The sequence below is a fragment of the Corvus kubaryi genome, unplaced genomic scaffold, assembly GCF_017639235.1.
Source record: "Corvus kubaryi isolate FWS band 111438036 unplaced genomic scaffold, C.kubaryi_AGA036_p1.0 37357, whole genome shotgun sequence".
NCBI lineage: Eukaryota > Metazoa > Chordata > Aves > Passeriformes > Corvidae > Corvus > Corvus kubaryi.
The window spans coordinates 15,538,181-15,561,448 of NW_024581117.1; the positions used below are offsets into that span (position 1 = coordinate 15,538,181).

Below are 23,268 nucleotides of genomic sequence, written 5' to 3' on the forward strand. Positions count from 1 at the left end.
ATAAAACCCCACAAAAGTGCTAAAGAACAACATCAGGTTTTGTCACAGTTTATGAACTTTAAAAAAATAAAAAAATAAAAAAACCAGAAAAAAAACCCAAAAACATGCACAAAACCTACAAGCACTACACACTATGAACTATTGCTACAATAATTTGCTTTGATTTTAACAATAAAAAATGCTAACAATATCACTGCATTTCTATCACAATCTTATACCCTTTCATTTGTCAGAAGCAAGTCTAGCAAATCTAACAGCTGTTGTAACCTCTATTTACTCCATCTAACCAACTGTCAACCCAGGGTTTTGTTTGTCTGACTAAATACAGAAGTGCACAGTATTTCCCTGTTCCTTGTAATGGAAGATTATAACAGTTAAAAAGAATTTTCTCAAAGTTGTCACTCTGTGCACGCCTGTGCACTGACAGTAGTAATTTCCTACTAAACTTACTAATCTTACAGAAGTTCTTTAGGACTATATAATTGAGATACTCCGATGGGTCTTTTGAGGCAGGGTCACCAGAAGGACGTTACAGCAGGGTTCAACTGCCAAATGACAGGTACGTGGGGATAAGAGGCAGACTATTTTGTTTATTTGCCACTTGCTGGACATTAATAGAGGAGGAAAATGCTTTTAGCACAGCATACACAAGGCAGGAGATGCAAGAATATTGTCTGTGTCACTATTACTTGTTGCCAGAAGTATCATGGAAGAAGAAATATAATTTTGTAATGCATTTCAAAAAACTTTCTTGCCCCATCCCCTAGAAATAATTCTGAATTTTTTCTGTTTTCTTCTATTGTTAATCTCTACATAAAGAATTAGGATGCTTTAAACAAAAACACTCTGTTGAAAATGATGGTCCAAAATGCTTTGATACAGACTTGTGTTCTAACAAAACAGGTCTAGAATCTGAAGCTGTGTTGTGAACCTCACTTCCACAAAACGTTGCTACCATTGGCTGGATTAGCTAGACTTGTTTTCATCTTACAGACTAATTATCGATCAGTCAGCATGGCTGTTCGCATTTACCTTTTATTACTGTAGTTTTATTATTTATCATGTATTTAAGTACTGCAGCCTCCATTCTTTCTGTTCCCCTTTGTTTCAAAGCAGATGTATCAAGACACATCAATTAAGTGACCCAAAGAATCCCTAAGTCCACAGAAGGTCATATCTGCTTCCAGTGCATAAAATAAAAAATACGTAGAGGACTGAAGATCACAGCACCCCTGTGAATGTCAGGAAGGACTTAGTAAGGAATCATGTTTTCAACAGCTGACTCTGGTCTTGTTCAGAAAGTGACTGAGCTGTGCTGCACAGAACTTTAAAACTTGCTGCAGCTGATTAACATTTCCTTGACAACAAGCATCAAAATGCAGCAATTCTACCTGGTCAAAACTCTTCCCTTCTCCTCCCCTGCCTTTTTTTTCCTCCCCCTTTTCTAAAATGCTTCTCAGAGACAAACTGTTAACAAAATTTAAATAATGTTGTGCAAGCTAGTTTCAATGGAAACACACTTTTAAAAACAAAATTATCTTCCAGGTTTTTTCAAGGTAAAAATAAGTCATGAACTTTTAGCGAGCTCCTGCTTATGCACCACTCCACACATGTGAATCTCCTTACACATTTAAACAGCTTTATTGGATTATGGCCATGAAGATTGATGCTTTAAGTCTCTGCACAGAAGTCTCATTTGACTCAACAGGATATTTATCCACTAAAAAATGGCAGAACCAAAGCCATATGGCCTTTTGGCTTGGATTACAGAATCATAAGAATATTGTCTTTTTACTCTCCCAAGGGTGAATTAACATAGTCATGGAATACGAGTACCCTAAGGAAATATTTGTGCCCAAAAAGCAGGAGCTGACTCTTTAAAAGCACAAAGCCCATTCTTTCACAAGTGTTTCTGAAGTAAAGCACTGGACTTCAGTCCAACAGTAAAAACTGTTAAGAATAGTTAAATAATTTACAATATCAATATATAATGTGCTTACATGGGTTTGGTTTGTGTTCTTTATCACAGAATCACAGAATATCCCAAGTTGGAAGGGACCCACAAGGACCATCAAATTCTAACTCAACACCAACAAATTTAGACAGGGACGTGAAAAGAACCAGTTTGGAGGTCAGCTGTTCCACAGTGCTGAGGTGGCTTAACACAGGACCCCAATAAGACTGCTTGTGTGAGTAATGCTTTAATTAGCAAACCATTAACAGCCCAGAGGCTTCACAGACAGAGAAGAACGGACATAACAGATCATATTTCTAAACTGGTGATCTTAGTTCCGGCATAAATAAGTCTGAATCATTTATATCCCCACTAATATTCAACCTTATGAAAGCCCCACACTTCACTTCTACAGCAGCCTTCCCCAGTGCACTGTCACTCAGTGGTAATACGACTGCCCTGTTATAACAGTGTAGTTCTTCCAGTTTTCATTGCTGAATTTCTCAGAATGAAGACGAATGTTGATTTGTGTAAACCTCCTGCTGCTCTGTACACCTGCAGACTGCCTTATGCAGCCCTCCTACTGCCCAGAGCATCTGCTCATATTTTACCTTCAAAATGTACTGCTTCTTCATATTTTGATTTCTCCTACAACTCCTTAATAAAATCTTTGTAGAGTCAAATGATGAAAAACTGTAAGCCCAGCAAACTACCTTTTTTTCAATGGCAGATTTTATAGTACCTGAAAAACTGCTCCACTTCATCCCCTTGAAACACTGGGGTTTTGTTTATTAATACCACTTAATGCAATTAGGGGCCACTGAAACAACTTATTTCCCAGATGGAAGAACATAATCTGAAAATACAGAACACTTACCATCTAAGATTTATTCTGCCACTATCTTCTAATTCCTTTCCGAATTTCTTACAACAGCACCACCCATATAATTAAATTCCCAAGAATATATAAACCATTAAAATACGATTACAGGAATTTGTAACATGCTAAATAGTCACAGTAAATTCTGTTGAGTTTTACCAGTATTGCAAAAAAAAAAAAAAAATAAAAAAATACAAGTCATAAAAAGGTCACTTGAACAAAGTTTATCCTAGTCAAATTATTCCAGATGAAAAATTAGTTTTCTCCAGATAGAAATGTGTCTGTTACTACATTGTATCTTCAATCACAGGATAAAGCTGACATCCGGCTTAGGGGTTTGGTATGAAAATAAAGTATTTTCCGGCCACTCACAGTGAAGAAAGACCCTAATCTTAAGGAAAAAGCCCTACAGCCGAACAGTTAAAATATTGTGAGCTTAAAGGAATAGGGTATGCTTAACATTTATGCAACATCTTTAAATCTAATCATAACAATGCCCAGTATTTGACAAGTTAACATAATACAATCCTTTTGTAGGGTTGGGGAGGAGATGTGCGTGCTGGTTTTCAACAGTGACACCCAATATATCCAACAAGCTTTCAAAGACCAGGCTCCGCAGGAAATTTAACCAGGTTTACTGTTCCCTGTTGTATTTCCACCCTTTACACTCCAGCAACATTACCCACAGCAAACTGAAGCTGCTAAAATGAAACAGCAAGGAAAGTTTGCTAAATCATATGGTGGCAAAAGGGGAGTGCCCCAGCTTGGTCTGCAGCCTCCTCAGGCACTCTGGAAACAACTGGTGTTTACACACACAGTACCAGCAGAGCAGACCCTACAGACTCACTCCCACACACAGCCCCACCTCAGCATTAACAGTATTCAGATCACTAGAATCAGACATGAGAAGAAACACAAGAGTGACAGCTTCACCGTAAGAAGGACTGACAAAGATAGGTGATTGCTTCCTTAAGTCCACTGATTCAGAGTATGGGCATTCTGCTCATAGAAGCAAACCAGTGCTAGACTGGAATTCTTAAATCAGAAGGCTTAACATGGTCCAGTTAAGTAGTTACATATCCTTTTTTTAACATTCTGCATTTGAAGAGACCTTTCTGTGGGATCAGAAGTATTCAATACCACAAAAATGAATCTAATAAATAATTGTACGTGACAGGCAGTGTAAGACAAAACAGAAAAGGTACACATTTCTCTGTCTTCAAATTTAGAATTAACAGCATGTGTGTATCACAGAGCATCTGTCTGTCTCTCACAAAAGTAAGTAATTGTAAAAATGTACTCAACAATGTCATTTCACTAAGCCACTACCCATTCTATGGAGTACAAAACTTATGGAAAACAGGTGTGATGACTACTAGAACTGTCCCAAAATCCTGTTCATAAACCACACCTAAAATTTCTGATTTCTTCTTTAGAAACTGTACTGAAAAGAACAGTGAATGATTCTCTGTAGCAGGGAGATTATTGCCATTCATTCTTCGGTTACAATGCAGCAGCCCCATTTGTCTCTTCCTGTCATGACAGCATTGCTCTGAATGGACATGATATGAAAATACAATTTTGAATTTTCTATTACAAAAATAACTTTTCCACTGTGCCACATAAAAATTCCCATCAATGTCTAAATGAATTACAACGTAAAGGTAAAACTTGTCAATTAAAAAACTTCTCCAAGTCTCTACCCACCATCTACAGAAGGATTTCATACTGAAGGTGGCAGAAATTTTGTCTTATGACAACTCCATTACTTTCACAAGGTATTCATTAGTGCAGGGTGAATAGATCTACAACTACATAGCTGTAAGTTCTACAGTTCTTTCAAACTATACTAATCTACTCTATATTCAAAAAACCTATGGGTTAGACATACTGGAAAATAATTCATCTTCTAAGACAATTACAAAACAATTGTTAAATAAGATTAAAGCCTTTTCCACTCAAAACAACCATATGCTGGACTGACAACTGATTCTACCAAACTACTGAATTTTAAGTCATTTGGTCTGCCACTGCTGCAAGTTACAAAAAGAAAGCAGTGTACAGGGTTGTAAAAAAAGTTTCTTCATGTGTAAAGAAATACAAAAAACAGCTTTATGATACTGCCTTTAACAAGCCCTGAACCATAAGCACATACACCATTCTATTTAGAGAACAGAATTTATAAAGTCTATGTACTGCACTTTATTTAAATGTATCTTGCACAGGAGAGACGTGCAATAAGACAGAGTCAAGGTCTGCACAGCACTGCATGGTAGCAGAACGAGACACAACAGGCATAAATCAAAAAAGAAAGGTACAGGTTAGATAAAAGCAAAACCTTTTTCCCTGGAAGGACACCCCAGCAGTGGAGCAGGTTGCCCAGAGAGACTGAACAGTCTCATCCTCAGAAAATTTCAAGACATGCCTGGATAAAGCCCTGAGTAACCTCATCTGACCCCCGAGCTGATCCAAGCTGAGCAGGAGGTTGTACCAGGACCCTCATCAGGTCTCTTCAAAATGAAATTATTCCATAATTCTGTAATTACAAAGAGAAAGCAGAGGAACTGACAGTCATAAATAAATCTTTGTGACATTTTTGTGACATATAAAATAATATTCCAGCAAAATTATTATGCAAGGGTATAAAGTCTTTATATGAAGGTCCATAAACCATTCTTATAGTATGCATAAACACAGTAAAATTTGTATGCATGGTAAAAAGTCTAATTTAAAACTTTTGTAAGATTTAACTAGTTACATATTATTAGCACTACTTCTTTCGAAAAAAAGAGGATTAAGTATTATAATTACGTACATCTTGCTAAAAGGCAACTATGCATTTTATTATTTAAGTAATGGACATGCTTCAGCTTTTAACTTTGATTTTCTACCTAAATAAATTTTGTAGGTGCCAGAAAATTTTACAGAACAATTCCCACCAGTGCTAGCACTGCCTCTAGTGAACTCACATTAACAATCTCAAAGAAAGCTGTAATTCAAACTAGATTCTTTGACTAGGAGCACTTTTCATTTTGCTCCCTATGTCCATCATTCTAGTTTAACTACCAGAACAGTAAACATGCTGCAATAACCTGAAACCCTGTTTAAATTAAGGCTAACCTCAATTCACCTAGACCCACCAGAAGAGGGGTATTTTGTTGCGTGATTTTCGTGTTTTGGATTTTTTGTTTTGATTTTGGTTTTGTTTTATTAAGTGGTGCGAGATGTGCCTTAGTGTTTTTATATCTGACTACACAAAACATAGGGCAGTTCCATCCCCGAGGCAGCTTTTTGAGAGCACACAGTCGTGTTCACACATACATATTTCCTACATCTGTCAAACTCTGTATCCGAAAAGACTGGAAACAACAACATCTTGGCAGAGCACTTCACCTTCACAGGATACATGCACGATGCAATATCCATAAAGGAAAAAAAAAAAGAAAACAGCCTATATGGATCAGACAATGTATATTTAGTAAAGCATCCTTGAAGGATGGAACACCTCTTAAAGGCCCAACAAGAAAGACACAAACATTTTAGCAGGGCCTGTTGCAGTAAGACAACAGGTAATGGCTTTAAACTAAAAGAGGGTAGATGGGTAGATTTAAGAGTAGATAGAAGGACGAAATTTTGTACAAAGAAAGTGAAACACCCAGCACAGGTTGCCCAGAGAGGCAGCAGATAGCAATCCCTAGAAACATTCATGGTAAGGTTGGCTGGGGCTCTGAGCAACCTGATGTAGCTGAAGATGTCCCTGCTCACTGCAGGGGAGTTGGACTAGATGTCCTTTAAAGGTCCCTTTAAACCGAAAGCCTTCTGTGATTCCATGATCATACCTCTCACATGTGAACAGGAGCACGTCAGTCACAGCTGCCTCCAAGAGTACTGATGAATGCACCAGGGTCAGGGTTTTCTGCTTGGGGTTTTAGAGTATTTGCTACTGTAGAACTGAGGGAATCAGTGATCCAGGCTGGAGGACCAGGTGTGCGAGCAGCAGCCTGGCAGGTCACTCTACAATGGCACCTATGGCACACTTGCTCACCAGGAGCCACACACACTGCACAGCTTTGTGGGTGATCGGTATCCTCAGCTCTGCTTCCTCTGGGGATCCTGCTTCCCACAGGGAGGGGTACCAGCACTCCGTGGAAAGGTGACAGCTCCCTGCAGGACTGCTTGAAAGTGCCATCTCTAACATAATTTTTTAGAATCTCATTCCGAGTAACACCCCTTCCAAGACTCCTGTAAGATAGGTTAAGGTTTATCTCTACTTACAAGGACAAGGACTTTAAGAGCTGTTTTACTGACACTACTACAAAGCAGTGAAGAAATGAGCTACTAAAGGCAGTGAATGAAGGATACAGAGAGAATTTATTGAAGTTATTTTGAATTATCTTAAAATGCTTCTCTTCTGCATCTACTTTGGAGGACTCCAATATTGTTCACATCTTTTTTTACATTATTACTGTCTATATTTTCAGAATTGTTTTCTTTTCTCCCTCCCTTGATAACTGCTTTAATTTTGTAACTATGTCAGAAGCATCTGTCATTTCTCCCCTAAACTATGAAAGACACTTAGAAAGGGAGCACATTGCCCTTCTGGACTATCCTTACTACTGACAATAAGTGGTGGAAAAAGATTAGGCAAGATTCATGCAGTACGCAGGCACAGGTACACACACTTCTTTCAATTCATCTTCATTTGTTCTAACCTTTTCAAGATTCTTAACAGCTTCTCAGCTAGCTCTTCGCAATTCTAATGAATCATTTTCCAAAGCAAATAAAAACCTTCCCATTTCATTTTCAGTAAGTCAAGAAAGTGGCCAAAGCCAGGATCAAGAGTTCTTTAGTTCAATTTGTGTTCTCACTAACTCCCTTCCCTGACCACCCAGGTTCAACTCTCTTCACACCACAGCAGGGAATAAACCCGCCCTTCTATGATGAAATGCAGTTCACTTTTCCCACAGGCACTCCCACTGAGTTCACAGGGGAAACGCTCAAGTGTAGCGGGACACTTGGCTGTCATTTTCCTTGTGTTTAAAAAATATAACCTACCTGTAAATTTGGGGGGGGCAGGAAATAGAGAAGTAATATTACTCCTTATATTGTCTCTGTACCTAGCCTCTCTGATCCTCTCTATCTATTAATTCAGCAATAAAATATCATCAGCATCTCCAAGGTTTTGGTCTGCAGTCAAATTTTAGTTCCAGGGAATTCAGCTCTCTTTAGGTTCAGATCCTTGACATACAAAGTACCACTCTAAAAATGTTGGCTTTTAGTGAAAATGCCACTTTTGCCAGGAATTCTACCCAGAGACCTGGCACATCTGTTATTTGTCTACAAACTAATAATCAGTAAGTAACTTTATTGTAAGGCTTTATTTCAGATCCCGAAATAATTTATAGACCTCTACTAACCTAGCAGAAGAGGAGAAATGCTGCAGTATTTTCTTAAGATGCTCAAGCAAAGACTAACTTAACATTAACTGACTCATCTGAACAAATGAATAAAGTTATAGTACTTCTCTCTAGAGCCTATATAATACCTGTATCAGTGAGTAAAGAAATTCAATCTATCATTCAAAATGTAAACCAACTTTATTGACATGATCATGCCCCAGAAGTCGTGCCTCATACTTTCCCTCTGTCACTTCCTGCAATGGTTTGTGAGTACATGAACAGCTCAGGGAAAGCAACCAGTGTTGCTAAGCACAGCAAGGCACTGGGCTGAGAACAGCCAGGCTCCTGCACACAAGACATTCAGCAGCAGGTTTGCTTACTTCCAGAAGAGACTGGAGAATACCAGTCACCACCACCAGCAAACATGGCTACGGCACTCATTTATAACTCTACCATTGTGAAAGTTCATTCAAGCCTGTAAGATCACTAAAGCTCATGTGCAGAGAATGCACTGTGGATGCAGCTGAACAGTGAAATGGCTGTTGGTAAACAGGACTGCTTTCTCTTTCTCACTCTATGTTCAGGATTAGCATTTCCTCAATACAGCAGCACACAGAAAGATCTGGAAGACAGGAAAAAGGTTCTGCCTCCTCTCAGCTTTTTACAAGGTTTTTCAGTTCTTGATCAGAAGTCATATACTAAAACTGAATCCTGAATATGCCTCAAACCCCTGATTTCTCCAAGATTTTAGCTCCTATTCAATCAGCACTTGCAACAGCCACTTTATTCTAAAATCTTTCCAGAACTGACTGTGCCTGAACTTGCTGTTCTAAGCTAGATTTAGTAGTGATTGCACTCTAGTACAATCTGAAGTACTTTCCCAATAATAGTAACTTTTCATATATTCAGTCTGTACTCACAGCACATTTCTAGACTATGTCAGGCTCATGTAAGGCCAACCCGCGCTCTGCTAACCAGACCCCCTGAATCCCTACCAGCAATTCTTCCAGGCCTCATTCCCCATTTCTGGGCCATGTTCCCCATGCAAATTAAATGTATCTTTTTACTACAATAACTTTGCACTTCAGACACATCTTCTGCAGAAACTGCTCAGACACATCCTTCCCAGACCCAAAAGAGGGGGTCATCACTGGGAGATCGTAGCCTCCAGCTCTCTTTATATGATATATGATATCATATAAGAAGATATATGACTGTACTCTGTGACCATGAGGTCTCTTAACCTTCTCCACCTTAGTGAATCCAGTGCCGAATTTCATAACTGCAGATAACATAAGGTGATAAATGCTTTTTTTTTTTTTTTTGCAACCATTTGTGATCTAGCTAAAATAAACTACTTGCCCTGTGGTACAGTTTGTACTTCGCTCTCCCACAAACCAAAGAGGATCATCTTTCCTCCAGTGTTAACCAACCAAGTTACAGCTAAAACGAATTTAACTGTTGTTTCATATGTAAATCTTGACTGAAGTAAGATTTTATTACATACTATCTCTTGTTCTTACAAAGTCAGATCCATGGTTAAATTAATGCAGAAAAAACCCAAACATTCTTACTCAAGGAAATAAACCTAAATTTAAATCGGACATAGGAAAGCTTTCACTGTCCCACCGCCAGCAGAATTTATTGTTATTAGCTATAAAAGCACTGATACAAGTCTCAAAATCTTACCTACAAAGAAAGTTTTGTTCCATAATGACCATCTAAGAGGCACAATTTCACTAAATCACATGAAGGCAAACTTCAAGATAGATCAGCTGAGTAATAGCCACTGATAGCTGAAAAGTAACTAGCTATAGCACTCTCAAATCCTGAAGAACTTACAATACAGACTCATTCTAAAAAAAGCTAGATAGCAAATAAAGGAAAATATTAGAGCCTGGTAACCCCCATCAAGCAAGGCCAAGGTCTAACTGTGCTCTCTCAAGAGCCAATGATGACAGGCCTATATATCACAGACAATCAGATGTATTTTGGCTGGGCTGTGACAACAACCTGGAATTCTAGGGGGATGGAAAGGAGAAAGTCAAAGTTGAGAAGGCCAAAATTAGGTTGGGGCAATGCCTTCTGTCATGACCCATCCCCTGCCCTCCTTCCTGCATGCACAATGTCCCTGTGACCTGTCTGTCCACACATGCACATGCTCCAACTCTTCCTGGTGATCCTTCAGACCCCACATAAAAACCTCCCTGACAGCACAGTGTTTGTGTGTGGACGGACAGGAAAACAGGAAACAGCATCTGTGGGGATGGGATTGTTATGTTTGCTTGAAACTAATGTGGTAAGGATCTTTCTGTGAGCAAAATGAATGAGTCAATACCTTTAGAATGCACCAATAGAAGTGAGGTGTGGATGACAGATGACAAAGGCTTGGAGGAAGGAGACAAAGTAAGCAAAAATTGATGCAGAGTGACTGGATAAGAAATTTAAGTGCTAAATGACTGGAGTGAGCTTTAGAGGGAAACTGCACATGGGATTATACAAATGCAAAATACAGAAAGTGACTTGATGCAGAACGTACTCGGGCAGGGGTAGGGATGTGTGCAGGAAAGACAACACAAAAAGATGGACTAAGTGCCCAACTTGACAAGGTCACTGAGACTACAAAGTAGAAATATTGTTTTGGCTTCCAGACAACACTAACACAATTTGTCAGGGTATACAACAGTGATTTCTCTCCTTAGGTTTTTGTTTCAGCCCTGTGTAGCATTGTTTCAGCTTAGCCAAAACAGCTGGAATCCAAAGGCTGAATGATTATCAGGGGTCAGAACCCTCATAAACAGAGCAAACAAGTTCTTCCCTCAAAACAAGGTTGTGAGCCAGGAAAGAGCTGAGAAGCTCCCCTGGTACATAATCCTAACTGGTTACAGAACTTGAGTTTCACAGGAGACACAGAGATCCCCACCTCTACCTCCTAACCTGCTACCACTTGAGGAAAAAAAAAAAACAACTACATCCTGCATTAACTTAAGGAGTGCAAGAAATTCAAGTTTTCCATTTCGTAATATCAATGTTCTATTTAGTAAAGCACTGAAGTAGGGCCAAGTACTTAGGGACACAGTAACTACACCATAAGATCAGCCTTCAGAAAAAGACAGCAAGACACAACTGCTCCTGGCAGAGTCTGCTTTGGCTGTTGCCTGCTAAGAGCTACTGGAACAGCATTCCTGCAGGATTTGTTCATCATTCCCATGCATTATGTTCTCAAACCATTTTCCCTTCACAGCTCAGTCATTTTGCAAGGCTTTGCATTTCATCTAATCTGATTTTTATGAAGCGCCAAAGCAGAGAAACATTTTATATGAGAATTTATTTTTCTGTGAGAAGCTGGTGTATGTCTGTCAGGCTGGGATCAATACAATATAACATACTCCTCAGATAACTCTTTCACAATCTACTATTACTGTCATTTTCACCAGGACATAACATCATTCATTAGCCACCCTTTAGTAATCAGAGCTCTGCATTCCAAACTGTTATTGCACTTCTAACCTGCAATATTTCAGCATCTAAATAGCAGTTTTTTCTCATACTAAGAAAAAAAAAAAGCACAGAAAATAACCCAAACCCCCAAACAAAAAAAAAACCTCTGACCACAAACAAAAACAGTAGCTCAGACTATAAGCTATATACTGTCTCTGAGCCTGTAAAAATATGTCAGTTGTCCTCAGACTGAACTTTTTACCTAGTCTGACATAAATCTGTCATAGCCTGACAAAAGGAACTTCAAATATCCACAGAACCTTACCGGCAAGTGCTTATACACCTATAAATCTATAACTTTTGGATGGAGGCATTTAGTGATGTCTTCCGGTAGATCTGGTACTAAGAGTACTTGCTCAAGGTCACACAAGAAAGCTGTGAGAAAGCCAATTTGAAAATGTTTACAAGACATTTATATACATATCTCCCTCTTCTCTTTGTTTTCCTTTATGACTCAGTAAAGAAATTTTTTATAGTCACCACTCCCTCCTGCTCCAAGCCATTTAACTTTAAAAAAAGAAAGAACAGAATGTCAAATCAAAATAGCACACACATCATTTTTATAGTGTTCAACAGAGGAAGCATCCTCCCTAAATCTAGCTTTTCCTGTAGAATATGCAGATATGTTACTTCCCAGAAAATTAGGAAATGTATTTTCTACTTCAATTGTGGCTAAGAATCATATATCAATTTACTCGGTGATGATTTCAACCAATAAAAACATACAAAGTTGTAGATCTAAGAGATGGACAAAGAACTTGGCAGAGTCTTTGAAAATAATGTTCCTTAATTATTTCCAGAGATATAAAGTCAGCACTTACACCTCATCCAAACATAAATATTGCTTTTTGTGCACAACTATGAAAGTGTTATGTTTTATAACATTTATAAGATTTGATTTTAACAAAGGAGGAGGAACTATGTGAAGTTCTGAAAGCCACTGCAGTTTAATGATGGCAGAGGAGAGGCATGACAAAAACCTGCCCAGTAAACAGGATTGTGTTTCATATGGCAGTGGGTTGAATGAACTCATCCTGTGATGACAGAGCACTCAGGGATTGATGACAAAGCTACTGAACACTCCTTGCTCCCAATGATCCAATGTTCGAGAATGGAGATCTGCATGACAATGGGAGACTGAAAGGAAGCAAACTCGACTAGTCCTTTCTCAAAGACAGAAACCAAGCAATTAGTTTAGTCAGCTACACTTAGATTCCTGAGGAAAAACAATTACAGCAAATAATGAAGGACACTGTTTTATTCATCTAGAAATAAATCCAGGAATGAGTAATAGCCACCATGGATTTGTCCAGATCAAGGCTTGCCAAATCAGTCTGGGTTTGGAGTCATAGGATTATTAGCAAATACCTCATAATATGACTAGATTATGACAGTCTCGTGGGACTTCAACATAAATAAATGGGGGGAAAAAAAAGATAAAATTTCTCTGGAATCAATGGAAATTTCTTCAGAACAGTTACCAATGATTCTCTGCAACTACAGAAATGCATTGAATCATTTTCTGCAGGGGTCTGTTTCGGTTGTCTCACTATGGACCATAACTTTGATAAGAAAAGAGAAAGGGATTTCCTGAGGGGGAGGGAGGACAAGGAACCATTAATTCACTGTAGGGCAGGATTTGAACTCAAAGTAATGTTCATAAAGAGGTGTGCTGCTCTCAGATAGGATACAGTAAGGATGAGCACAAGTCATCACACGTAGGCAGGAACAGTCAGCTGCACAATGCATGACTCGAAACAGGCAGCACTCCACAGGAAAGTGAAAAGGCTCACCTCACTCCTGCTGTATAAAACTGCAGTTTTGTTTTTTTCCTTGAGACACGGCTGCCTAACAGAATACTGCAATTGTCATGTTATCAGTTATCACTGCTTCATTAAGAACCATTCTCCTTAGACTCTGACCCCATTTTCAATCCCCAAATTCTGGCTTTTTCCCACATTCCAATAAACATATCATCTGAAGTATCATTCTACTTCATTAAGAGGAAAAAATAAATTGGTTTCTAGTCTACCAAAAGAATAGAGTTCTAATCTCAGGCACTACTTCCCACTGAAATAAACCACCCAACACATCAAATTTCATAGAGGAGGCATACATGGTACCATAGCAAATTTTCATGTACAAAATCAGTGATGTTTCCAAGTCTCCCATGGAATGCACTCAAAATTCTCTACAGCTTTTAAAGTCATGCCTTTTTAACATTACTTACTTCATTGTCTCTGTAATTTAATTCCTAGCTGAAGATCTCATTTCCTTCCCACTGTTACACTCAATTTTGTATTGTTTGTTTTTTGTTAAGTTACCTGGGGACTTCTTGGTTGAACTTAAAGCATCATCCATCCTTGGCTCCAAAGACATTTCAGCTACATTTATCAGAGACAAGACTAGAAATCTTTTATCCAAACTGAAGACATTTTGGGCACAGCCAAACCAATTCAGTTTCATAGAAACAGCAACAGTTGGAACTTTGGAAAGATGAGGGGAGGCATGACTTTTTTCCTCAGAGATTTAGCATCCATGCACAGACAGAACAATTGCACACATGGAGATACAAATTAAAATCATTCAAGCCTGGCACTGACAGACACACAAAGCCAGCTGAACAACCAAGGTGTTAAAATGTTGATGGGGGATTTGAAAGTCTTCCCCCTACCACTCTGAAGACACAAAAAAAATTACAAGCACGGGGAATACAAGCACTTTCAGATGCGCAGGAAAAAGGAAAACCTCTCCACCCATTAAGCAAGCCATAGAGATACACAGGACAGACAGAAGCAATGACTGGATGACAGAGCTATAATCATGGAATAACTAAAGCAACTCAGGTGGCTCAGAACAGAATTCTCATAATTTTTCACTCTCTTAGCTACCGAGACTAATTTGTTGTTGGCTTTTTAAAAAAATGAATGCATAAATCAACTATTTTAATTACACAACAACATGATAGATGTTGTTCCTACGTCAAGGGGAGATAAGCAGCTAGAATACTGGAAATATAACCTGTAGTCTCATTTTATAATTAATACTGTGTGACTACATATTAAAGGAGAAAACAAAAGAAGGCATTTTCAGAAAACTAACAGGAATCAAATGCCTATATATTCTTAAAATGACTTTGGAGTAAAGTACTAGGCTTCTTCGAAAATTCCTAAACAAGATCTCAACACATTCAACCTGAGAATCTGAAAGATTAGACAGTGGTAGAGTGGTAAATACAAAAGTGAACAAATTCACCCATTTATTAATTCAGGATGGCAATTCAAAGGAAGTAATTCTGCCTTTACCCTCAAACACAGCCAAATGTACGGTCATTTTTAAGTCTGGAGGGAAAAAAGTGAAATCTCATTCAAATTCATTCAATAGTACAAGCCATAAAAATATCCGTAATTCCCGCCCTTTGATTTGCATTTCAGTTCTCTCCCCTTTTTTCAAAAGGCATGGATAATGGACAGAAAGACTACAAGCAGTGATGAATGTATTGCACCTCTTAACTAAGCCATCTCAGTATTTAATTGTCAAAAACATTCATTTTCTGGTTTGAACTCGTCTGACTCCCATCCATTGGATATTGTCATATTTCTGTGTACTAGAATAAAGATTTAGTTAAGTACCTCTGTTTCTGACATTTCTAAGCCATAACCTTTTCCAGATAACTTAAGGAGCTCAGTCATGTAGCTTTCCTATCATCATGCTTGTTTTCTTGACAATAAATAATTCACCCTGAACTCCCTCCAATTTTCTGCACACTTTTAAAGGGTTTGCCACAAAATAAACCTGCCAGTAGATAAGTGATAATGTCTTTTGAAAACTTGACTCCAGTTGCTGGAGTGGAGCACTTTGGTGAACAAATCTCATACTGTGCTGGCTTTGGCTGGGGTACAGTTAATTTTCTACACACCAGTGTGGGCTGTGCTTTGGAGTTGCGCTGGAATCGGTGTTGGTAACCCAGGGATGTTTTGGTTACTGCTGAGCAAAGCTTACACAGAGCCGAGGCCTCTTCTGGCCCTCACCCCACCAGCGAGGGGTTGTGCCAAGGGATATCCCAGAGCATGTGGGGCCATGCTCAGCACACAAAGCTCAGGGAAGAAGGAAGGGACATTCAGACAGATGCTGTTTGTCTTCCCATGTCACTGTCACAAGTGAGGGGCCCTGCTCTCCTGGGGATGGATGAACATCTGCCCAGCCATGGGAAGTGGGGAATGATTCCTTGTTCTGCTTTCCTTGTGTGCTTGGCTTTTGCTTTATCTGTTAAAATAACTTCATAATCCCATAAGTTTTCTCACTTTCACTCTTCTGATTCTCTCCTCCCAACGTGAACAATCAAAGGCAAAGAAAAAAGTGCATTTAATCCATTTTAACAAAAAGAAATACCATTTGACTGAAGAAGCAAGTCATCACTCAAAATTAAAACTTTCAAAATGCAAATTTGGCCTGTATGAACATGAAGCCATCTGCAGCACTGATAACGGGGGACTGCACAAAACAACAGGGAATGGCTCTGCTCCATCTACTGGAAGCACTATCTCCCATGAGCTAAATAAATTACTGTGTGCCCCATAAATATCTTTGATACAGTCCTTAACTCCTTTACTTCCCAACACAACTTTTTACAACATTTCTAAATACCACAATCATCAGAAAGAAATCCTAAGAAAATTTTTTTTAATGAAATAACCAAAATGATTTCCCATAGATTCAGTCCTTTAACACACAATTTCCTTAAGGGCATACGATCAACATCAAACAAGCAAACCTGAAATTAGAATACTTTACAACGGGCTACTGCTTTTGTGTGTGTGCACATACTAACGTGCTGGTGTCAACTGTAAGATGACCACATTCATGGAGGCTTCTAGTCAAAAACTGAATGTTTTAGGATTACAGTCAGCACTGCTGCAGGCATCCTAAAGGCACTGTTAGCACTAAGAACAGCGGCAACACTGGCAATTTTTCAGTTTGACAGGTGCTAAATACCACTGAACTTCATTATAAGTCCATTTTTATTGTAGCTATTGCCCAACACTCCTTAAATGACCTTACTGTAAGATAATTACAATAAATGGCCTTAAACCAGTGCCATTCCAGCTGAACAATATACGGACAACTTCCCTTCAATATGGACAAAGACACACATAAGAGAAAAGGAAGCATGCACCTACTACAGTATCCCAACAGCAGAGCTGGGATCTATCACTGAGGCCCATCTTATCCCCAAGTCCTTTAACATTTTTTCCTCTCATTTCCCCTGAAAATATTCATATTGAAAAGGTGTTAATACTTAGGTTGATACAAACCAATGTAATGTTTATTTAGCTTTTAATGGAAACATTGCATGAAGTCACAGAGCAAGAGAACAAGTTTTAGTACTCATTGTGGCATGTAGCTATTCTTTTTAGTCAAATTTCAGAGATGAGACAGTATCAAGGAAATTAAAAGCTTGTTTTAAATCAAAGGAATTGCCAGACTATCTCCTGGACAAGAAAGAAAATCTACATTTCTCAGACACAGGTAGCTCCTGGCAGGCTTCAAAATGGCAGCCTGGCTATAAACTGATATTCTCAACCCAAAGGAATTTCTCTAATGGATGCAGCCCAACCATCACCCCAAACAAATCTGCCACTTGTATACTCCTACCACTCACTGAAGTTTGGTCTATATTTATTAATCAATCGTGGGACATTTTGAACATCCTTTAAAAAGCACAGTTTTGATTTCCCATCTGTCCTGTAAACTTTACCACCGAAGAACTACATTGCTGTATTGCACTTCATGGCTCATGTCTGAAGAAAAAGGACAGAAACAAATAAATGTCTTTCTTTCAAAAGCAACATGCCTTGCTTTCAGCACATAAACCACCTATTTTAGCATGAATGCATTCACATTCATATTATACACAAACGTTTGTCTCCAAACAGATGCAGTCACTCAGCATTTTGCCAGTGGGACTATGAATACACCCTTAACCTAAGACAAGTAAGTGTTGATTTTTATCAGTTAAACGTGCACACTCCACAAACATGTCACAAACTCACAACAGCTTCAGTCCCAAACCAGGTCCGTGATTTTTGCGTAATTTTGGTAATTAAACCAATTCTCAATCTTTTCACAGAAAGATCACTTTCTTTTTAAAGCAGGGCAAAATTCAAAGCATCTTCTACACTGCATACATATATGCATGCACTTTTCAAATCCCTCACTGCAGATTCTCCAGCAAGTTCTATTGAAATGAAAATCTTGGTATCAACAAGCAGGTAAAATACTCCTCACCATAACCACATAACTACTGCTCAGGTAAGCAATGCAAATTACCTAAAACACAAGTAATCTAATCAATTAACTGATATAAACAGCTGCAAGTGATCTGCCCCAAGCACATGAATTGTTTGACAACACTGACACCAAGCGACAGAATTCAGGAAAACACAAATCACAAGGACCCCCACATCAAAATGTTACAGCATTTTACTTACCCTCATGCTCTGGAAGAAGCAAAGTCTTATTTTATCAAGAGAAAAAAAATCAGTGAATACCCATAATGAGAGATAACATTTTCACATAAGTTATGTATAAGTGACAGAATATCCAACATTAAACACATGTTAACAATTCAATTTAACCTTGATCTTGCAAACACAAGTCAAAGACTATGTACACTTCAAAGTTTTATGCAAACTAACCTCATAAATTCATTTCTAAAGAAGAAAAAATTAGTGGTTTTCATGCACATAAGTATTGGATTCCATTAACTTATGGGAATTTGGTTCATTTTTCAAGTAAAGGAATGCAGATAGTACTTCTATACACTTCCATTTAGAAAATTATGTGTTAATGCAACGTTTAATAGTTTGGTACGTCTCTCTCACTTGTTTTGCCTGTGCTCCTCTCTGCTGAGAAATCAAAACCCAGGCAGTCCAGCATCATATGCATTAAATAGACTTGGCCCCTCTCCTGCTGCCTTACCTGACACTGTACAGAGCAGAAAACCCAACTAACAGAACAATAACTCCATCAAACACAGCAGTTTTACCACCCACCATGTCTATGCCCAGCACGCTGTCTTCTTACAAGCTTCCATGGTCTTACCTGCTGACGTTTGTACGCCAAATAATCAAGATTTTCCAGATCTTTTCGAAACTTTTGGTAGGTTTTCTGTAGATCAGATTTACTGGATACATTTCTTAAAGATTCAAATGTTCTTTGAAACTGTGAGTCAAAAAAACAAAACCAACAAAAAATTATCATTCATACAGTTGCTGTGTTTCAATCTGTATTACTATTCTTTTCTACTAAATGCTAAGGCTATTGAGCTGTGTCACTCTAACCTTCCACATATTCCTACAGCTTTGTTTTGAAACCAATCACGGAATTCAAAGCATTGTACATATGCTTTCCTCAATTAAATGAAGTCCTCTAACTTCATAGGTCAGACAAAACACAAGCAATCAATCTCTAAAGCTGAGTTCTTTTTCTATGCCAAGTTCCAGGAAGTAATATATACACATAGATTTAAATACTCTCTTTTCAACTAAGAAAAGTGTATGCAACTTTATACAGGCCATGAACTCATTCTTTCAAATGTAACAGCAGAACTTGGAAATCACAGGGTGCATCTTATCAGGTTAATTGACTTAAGAGTAATTTAAGACTGGATAATCACCTTAGGCAATGTGCTCACATTCTGTACGAAAACTGTGACAACTCCAATTATACCTCACTACAGACCTTACTTTTAAATTTAAAACTTCTTTCATGCATACACTATTATTAAAAGTAGGACTGCTATTTCTCAGAGATGCACAATGCCAGCCCAGCTGTAGGAACTGTAACAGAAAGGTTAAGAGGAGTGAAAGAGTAGTAAGAAAGGTGTGAGAGGAGAATGGGAGGTCCAGCTTCCTTGCAACTTTCAGGAGATCACAAGCTTTCTCCTCTGACTTCCTCTGTTTTCCCAGCTGTAAATATTCTTCTTCATCTCCTGAGCACGTGACAGCTGCAAAGCTGTAGGTAGAGTTCAGTAATACTTTATCACTGTGATTACCATCAGAAGCAAGTCTATAAACATGTATTTACACTGATACAATCAGGAAGAACTACATGCTTGTAAATCCTTCTGAAATATTGACTTAGCCTACTACAGTTACAGGCCCTGTAGATGAAGTACCTACTTTAAGCTCACATATGGTACCTATGTCCAGGGAATGAGGCAAAGGACTGCTTTCCAGTCAGTTCTGGAAAACCAAGCACTTCAGTAGTAACTATAGCATACATTTCTCTATACCTCTGCTTAAACTACAACCACTGAATTGGAAAAATGAACCACAAGAGTAGAAGGAAAAAAAAAAAAACCCAAAGCCAAACCTCCACTCCTCTTCTGTCTCTCTTCAAGAAGCTGACAACATAACTGACAGCCAATGCTGACCATGGATGTGGAGTGCTCCAGAGCCCCTCATTCCTGAGCATTTGACTGAGCTCAAGCCCAAGCTGTACCTGATACTGAACAGCCCCCAGGTATTTCTTGTTGGGGATAATAAGCAGCTGCAGTGGATTTCCACTGACAATTTACAACAACTTGCCTAGAACCTTCAGGCAAGTTAGTACTTCTTGTTTGCCACTCTGCAGCCTTTATTTCGGTCTCACTGCTCTCATAACCAAAAGGCAAGTTAAGGCAGTGTTTATATCTATCTGTAATTTATCTTCCTCTACCTCATTCAGCACCACTAGAGGTTAACTGGAGACTTTCTAGTTGCATTTGAAACATTTGCTACCAAAAAATAAAATAAAACTTTCTCACCCAAAGTATACGTTCCTGAATTCTGTACCAACACGGCTGACAGGACACATATGCTAAGACAGAACAGCAATACTCTGTATTCTTTTCTGTTTGACTTCATAATCTTCCATTTTTTGTATGATTTGGTGTTTTCAGATTTTATCTCTGCTCCAGAGTTGATCTCAAAGCCTTGCATTTGCAATGTTTGCTTTCATCAATTCCTACTCCTAGCTAACCCCTTAGCTGGAAGCAACTTGAGTACAACATTGGCAAATGAGACCTGAGTTCAGTTTAAGATGACCAAAAGCATGCCATAGTGCTTGCTTTTTTTCAAGAGTGTAAGAAACTACTCATAATGTCTCTGTCAAGTTCATCATACACCTTCTGCTTCAAACCATGACATATTTCTCCAGAACTTAGCCCAAAACTGTTGCACCCTGTTGTGGGATTGAATAATACAGGGATAAGGCCTCTAATGATTCCCAAACTCACTAAATGAACATAAGGTACAGTCTTTTCTTGAGGTGTCTTCTATTTTTTTTAGATAATCACCAACACGTTAGACTACAATACAGTTGTAGAATCATCATCATCCTTTTAAGGATGTACTTAATCCCACAGCTTTAATTCTTCATTGGCAGGAGCTCTGCTAGCAAGATCACTCACTTCCTTATGTCCTGAAGCAACCTAAACATCAATAATGCATTTGTCTCTCTGGAAAGAGATATAAGAAGCAGCATGAGAGCATGAGCAAATAGAAACCAAATGTGTAACTGTAAGGGCAACATGCTTCAATAAAATAGATGGGTAATTGCCAGAACATCCACATCTGTCTTTAGATGCAAGGGAGAAACCCTTTTTAAAAATCTAACTCAAAAGTAAATAAAAAACCAACCAAGCAATTTTAAGGAAACATAGATACACTCTTTCCACTGCCATCAACAGGAAATGGGAAAAATGTGCCTTGGACACACAAAGGTTATCAACACGTGTTAAATTTAAAACTACATCTGGATCTTTCTGCAACATACTTCTATCAGTGTGAACCAGCATTTTGGGGTGAGTAGTAAAAAACCCTCTGTCTTATGTCCTTGTCTAGAGGTGAAAAGAAGTATTAGAATTCCTAACCTTCTTTTTTCTCTCACCAATAACCAAATATAAATAATCATACGAGATTCACAAAAGCTCTTTTCTGCCTGTTCATGTTTTCGAAGTGCTCTGAACAGTTTCTGGAAGCTGAGAAGTAGCATTCCTTTACTACTTTTGCTCTCTGTGGCACTATGAGGTAGCTACCTGGTCTGATTTTCCCTCTGTGATAAAATCGTATCTCTATGATTTTATCTGAGCTGCTTGTGTTTGTCAAGTTCCCATAGATAACTTCCTAGCACAGATATCGCGTAGACAGCTTTGTAACTTAAACAGAAGAACATGACTTTATATTCATTAATATCACAGCATTCCTTTCACCAAAAAAACCCACCAGAGAGCCCAGCACCCTGTCCCTAAAACACAGGGTGGGTAACACAGCAGCCTCAATGCCCTGAGCATGCACCATCAAGATGTGAGTGAATGAAGACTCCGTGCTCATCCGACTGGAAACCAACACACACTGCATGTTTCAACTAAGTGAAGCAACTCTCACAGTCCCACTTTAGGTATCACTAAGCAACAAACACCATCAAAACTCAGAAAGTGATGAAGGTCATAAATGTGGACAGGCCAGAAGAGTGTTATTAACACAGCCTCTTTGGAAGTATGATGCTCCTGACTGGGAAGGTAAAGTCCTCCTCTCAGATAATGACCATGGTTTATCGAATTAGTAAGTATGACTGTAAGCATCAGGACTGAATTTCCTATGGTCTCACATCTTATACATTGCAACGTCAAAGATGAGAGGTGAGCTCTGACTGAAGTTTCTCCTGTAGTAAAGCAGATTAACAGCTGACAAGCCTCTGCTGTCTTTATGAGCTCCTAATGTAGCATTTTTGAGCTTTTTCTCCATTATCCTACTTACTTTCAGGAGCCTTGGAACTTTGCTCTGCTGTCATATATAATGAAAATGAGGCAATGAGATCAAAGAAAACAGGCTGAGACAGAGTAGCTGAATATATCAAAAGGAAATAATATTAAACTCACTAATGGTACTAAAATTTTGATACTACTTAAGCTAAAATTTACCGTGTTTCATCTTCAACATGAGCCATGAAAATTAATGGCTTACCAGCTAAACAGGAGGCCAGGACACAAAATTATGAGATTATAAACATCCAGTGCAAAGTGCTTTATTGCTTACAATTCATAAATGTGGGAAGGGACATCATTAAATACAGAGTACAAAGTCATATTCCTGGTAACCACCTTACAATCTCCATACAAACAGGAAGAGGGATGGGGGGCAGCAGATCCTGCTTCTCCAGTTTGTGCATGATGCTACTGGACAAACCCCACATCTTTAATGTCACTTGCCTGGGAGTCTAGCTAAGTTGTAAGGATGATGTAATCAACGGGCCTGCTGCACTTCCTTTACTTTGTTTCCTTCTACACAGTTGGTTCAGATTTAGGGCCAGTGCTGCAAAAAGCCACTCTGCTATTCAGGGATTAGGAGAAATGACTCTTTTTTATTTGTCTAGAGCTCCATGCGTTAAAGGGTATTTGCATTTCAGAGTATCAATAGAATCATCTTCCACTGCACAGGGCAGCACAGCAGCAATGAACTATTTTTTTCCATTGGTAAAATATTTCTCTG

General features: G+C 38.6%; 1 protein-coding gene across 3 annotated transcripts in view; it reads right to left on the reverse strand.

Annotated features, from left to right (window-relative positions):
* The window catches only part of CTNNA3 (catenin alpha 3), a 432,189-nt gene that overhangs the window by 379,987 nt on the left and 28,934 nt on the right, over positions 1 to 23,268 (reverse strand). For all 3 annotated transcript variants that reach the window (XM_042033401.1, XM_042033400.1, XM_042033398.1), the window contains exon 5: positions 18,839 to 18,958. In XM_042033401.1, coding sequence (XP_041889335.1) covers positions 18,839 to 18,958 — 120 coding nt within the window. The remainder of the gene's footprint in view (positions 1 to 18,838; positions 18,959 to 23,268) is intronic.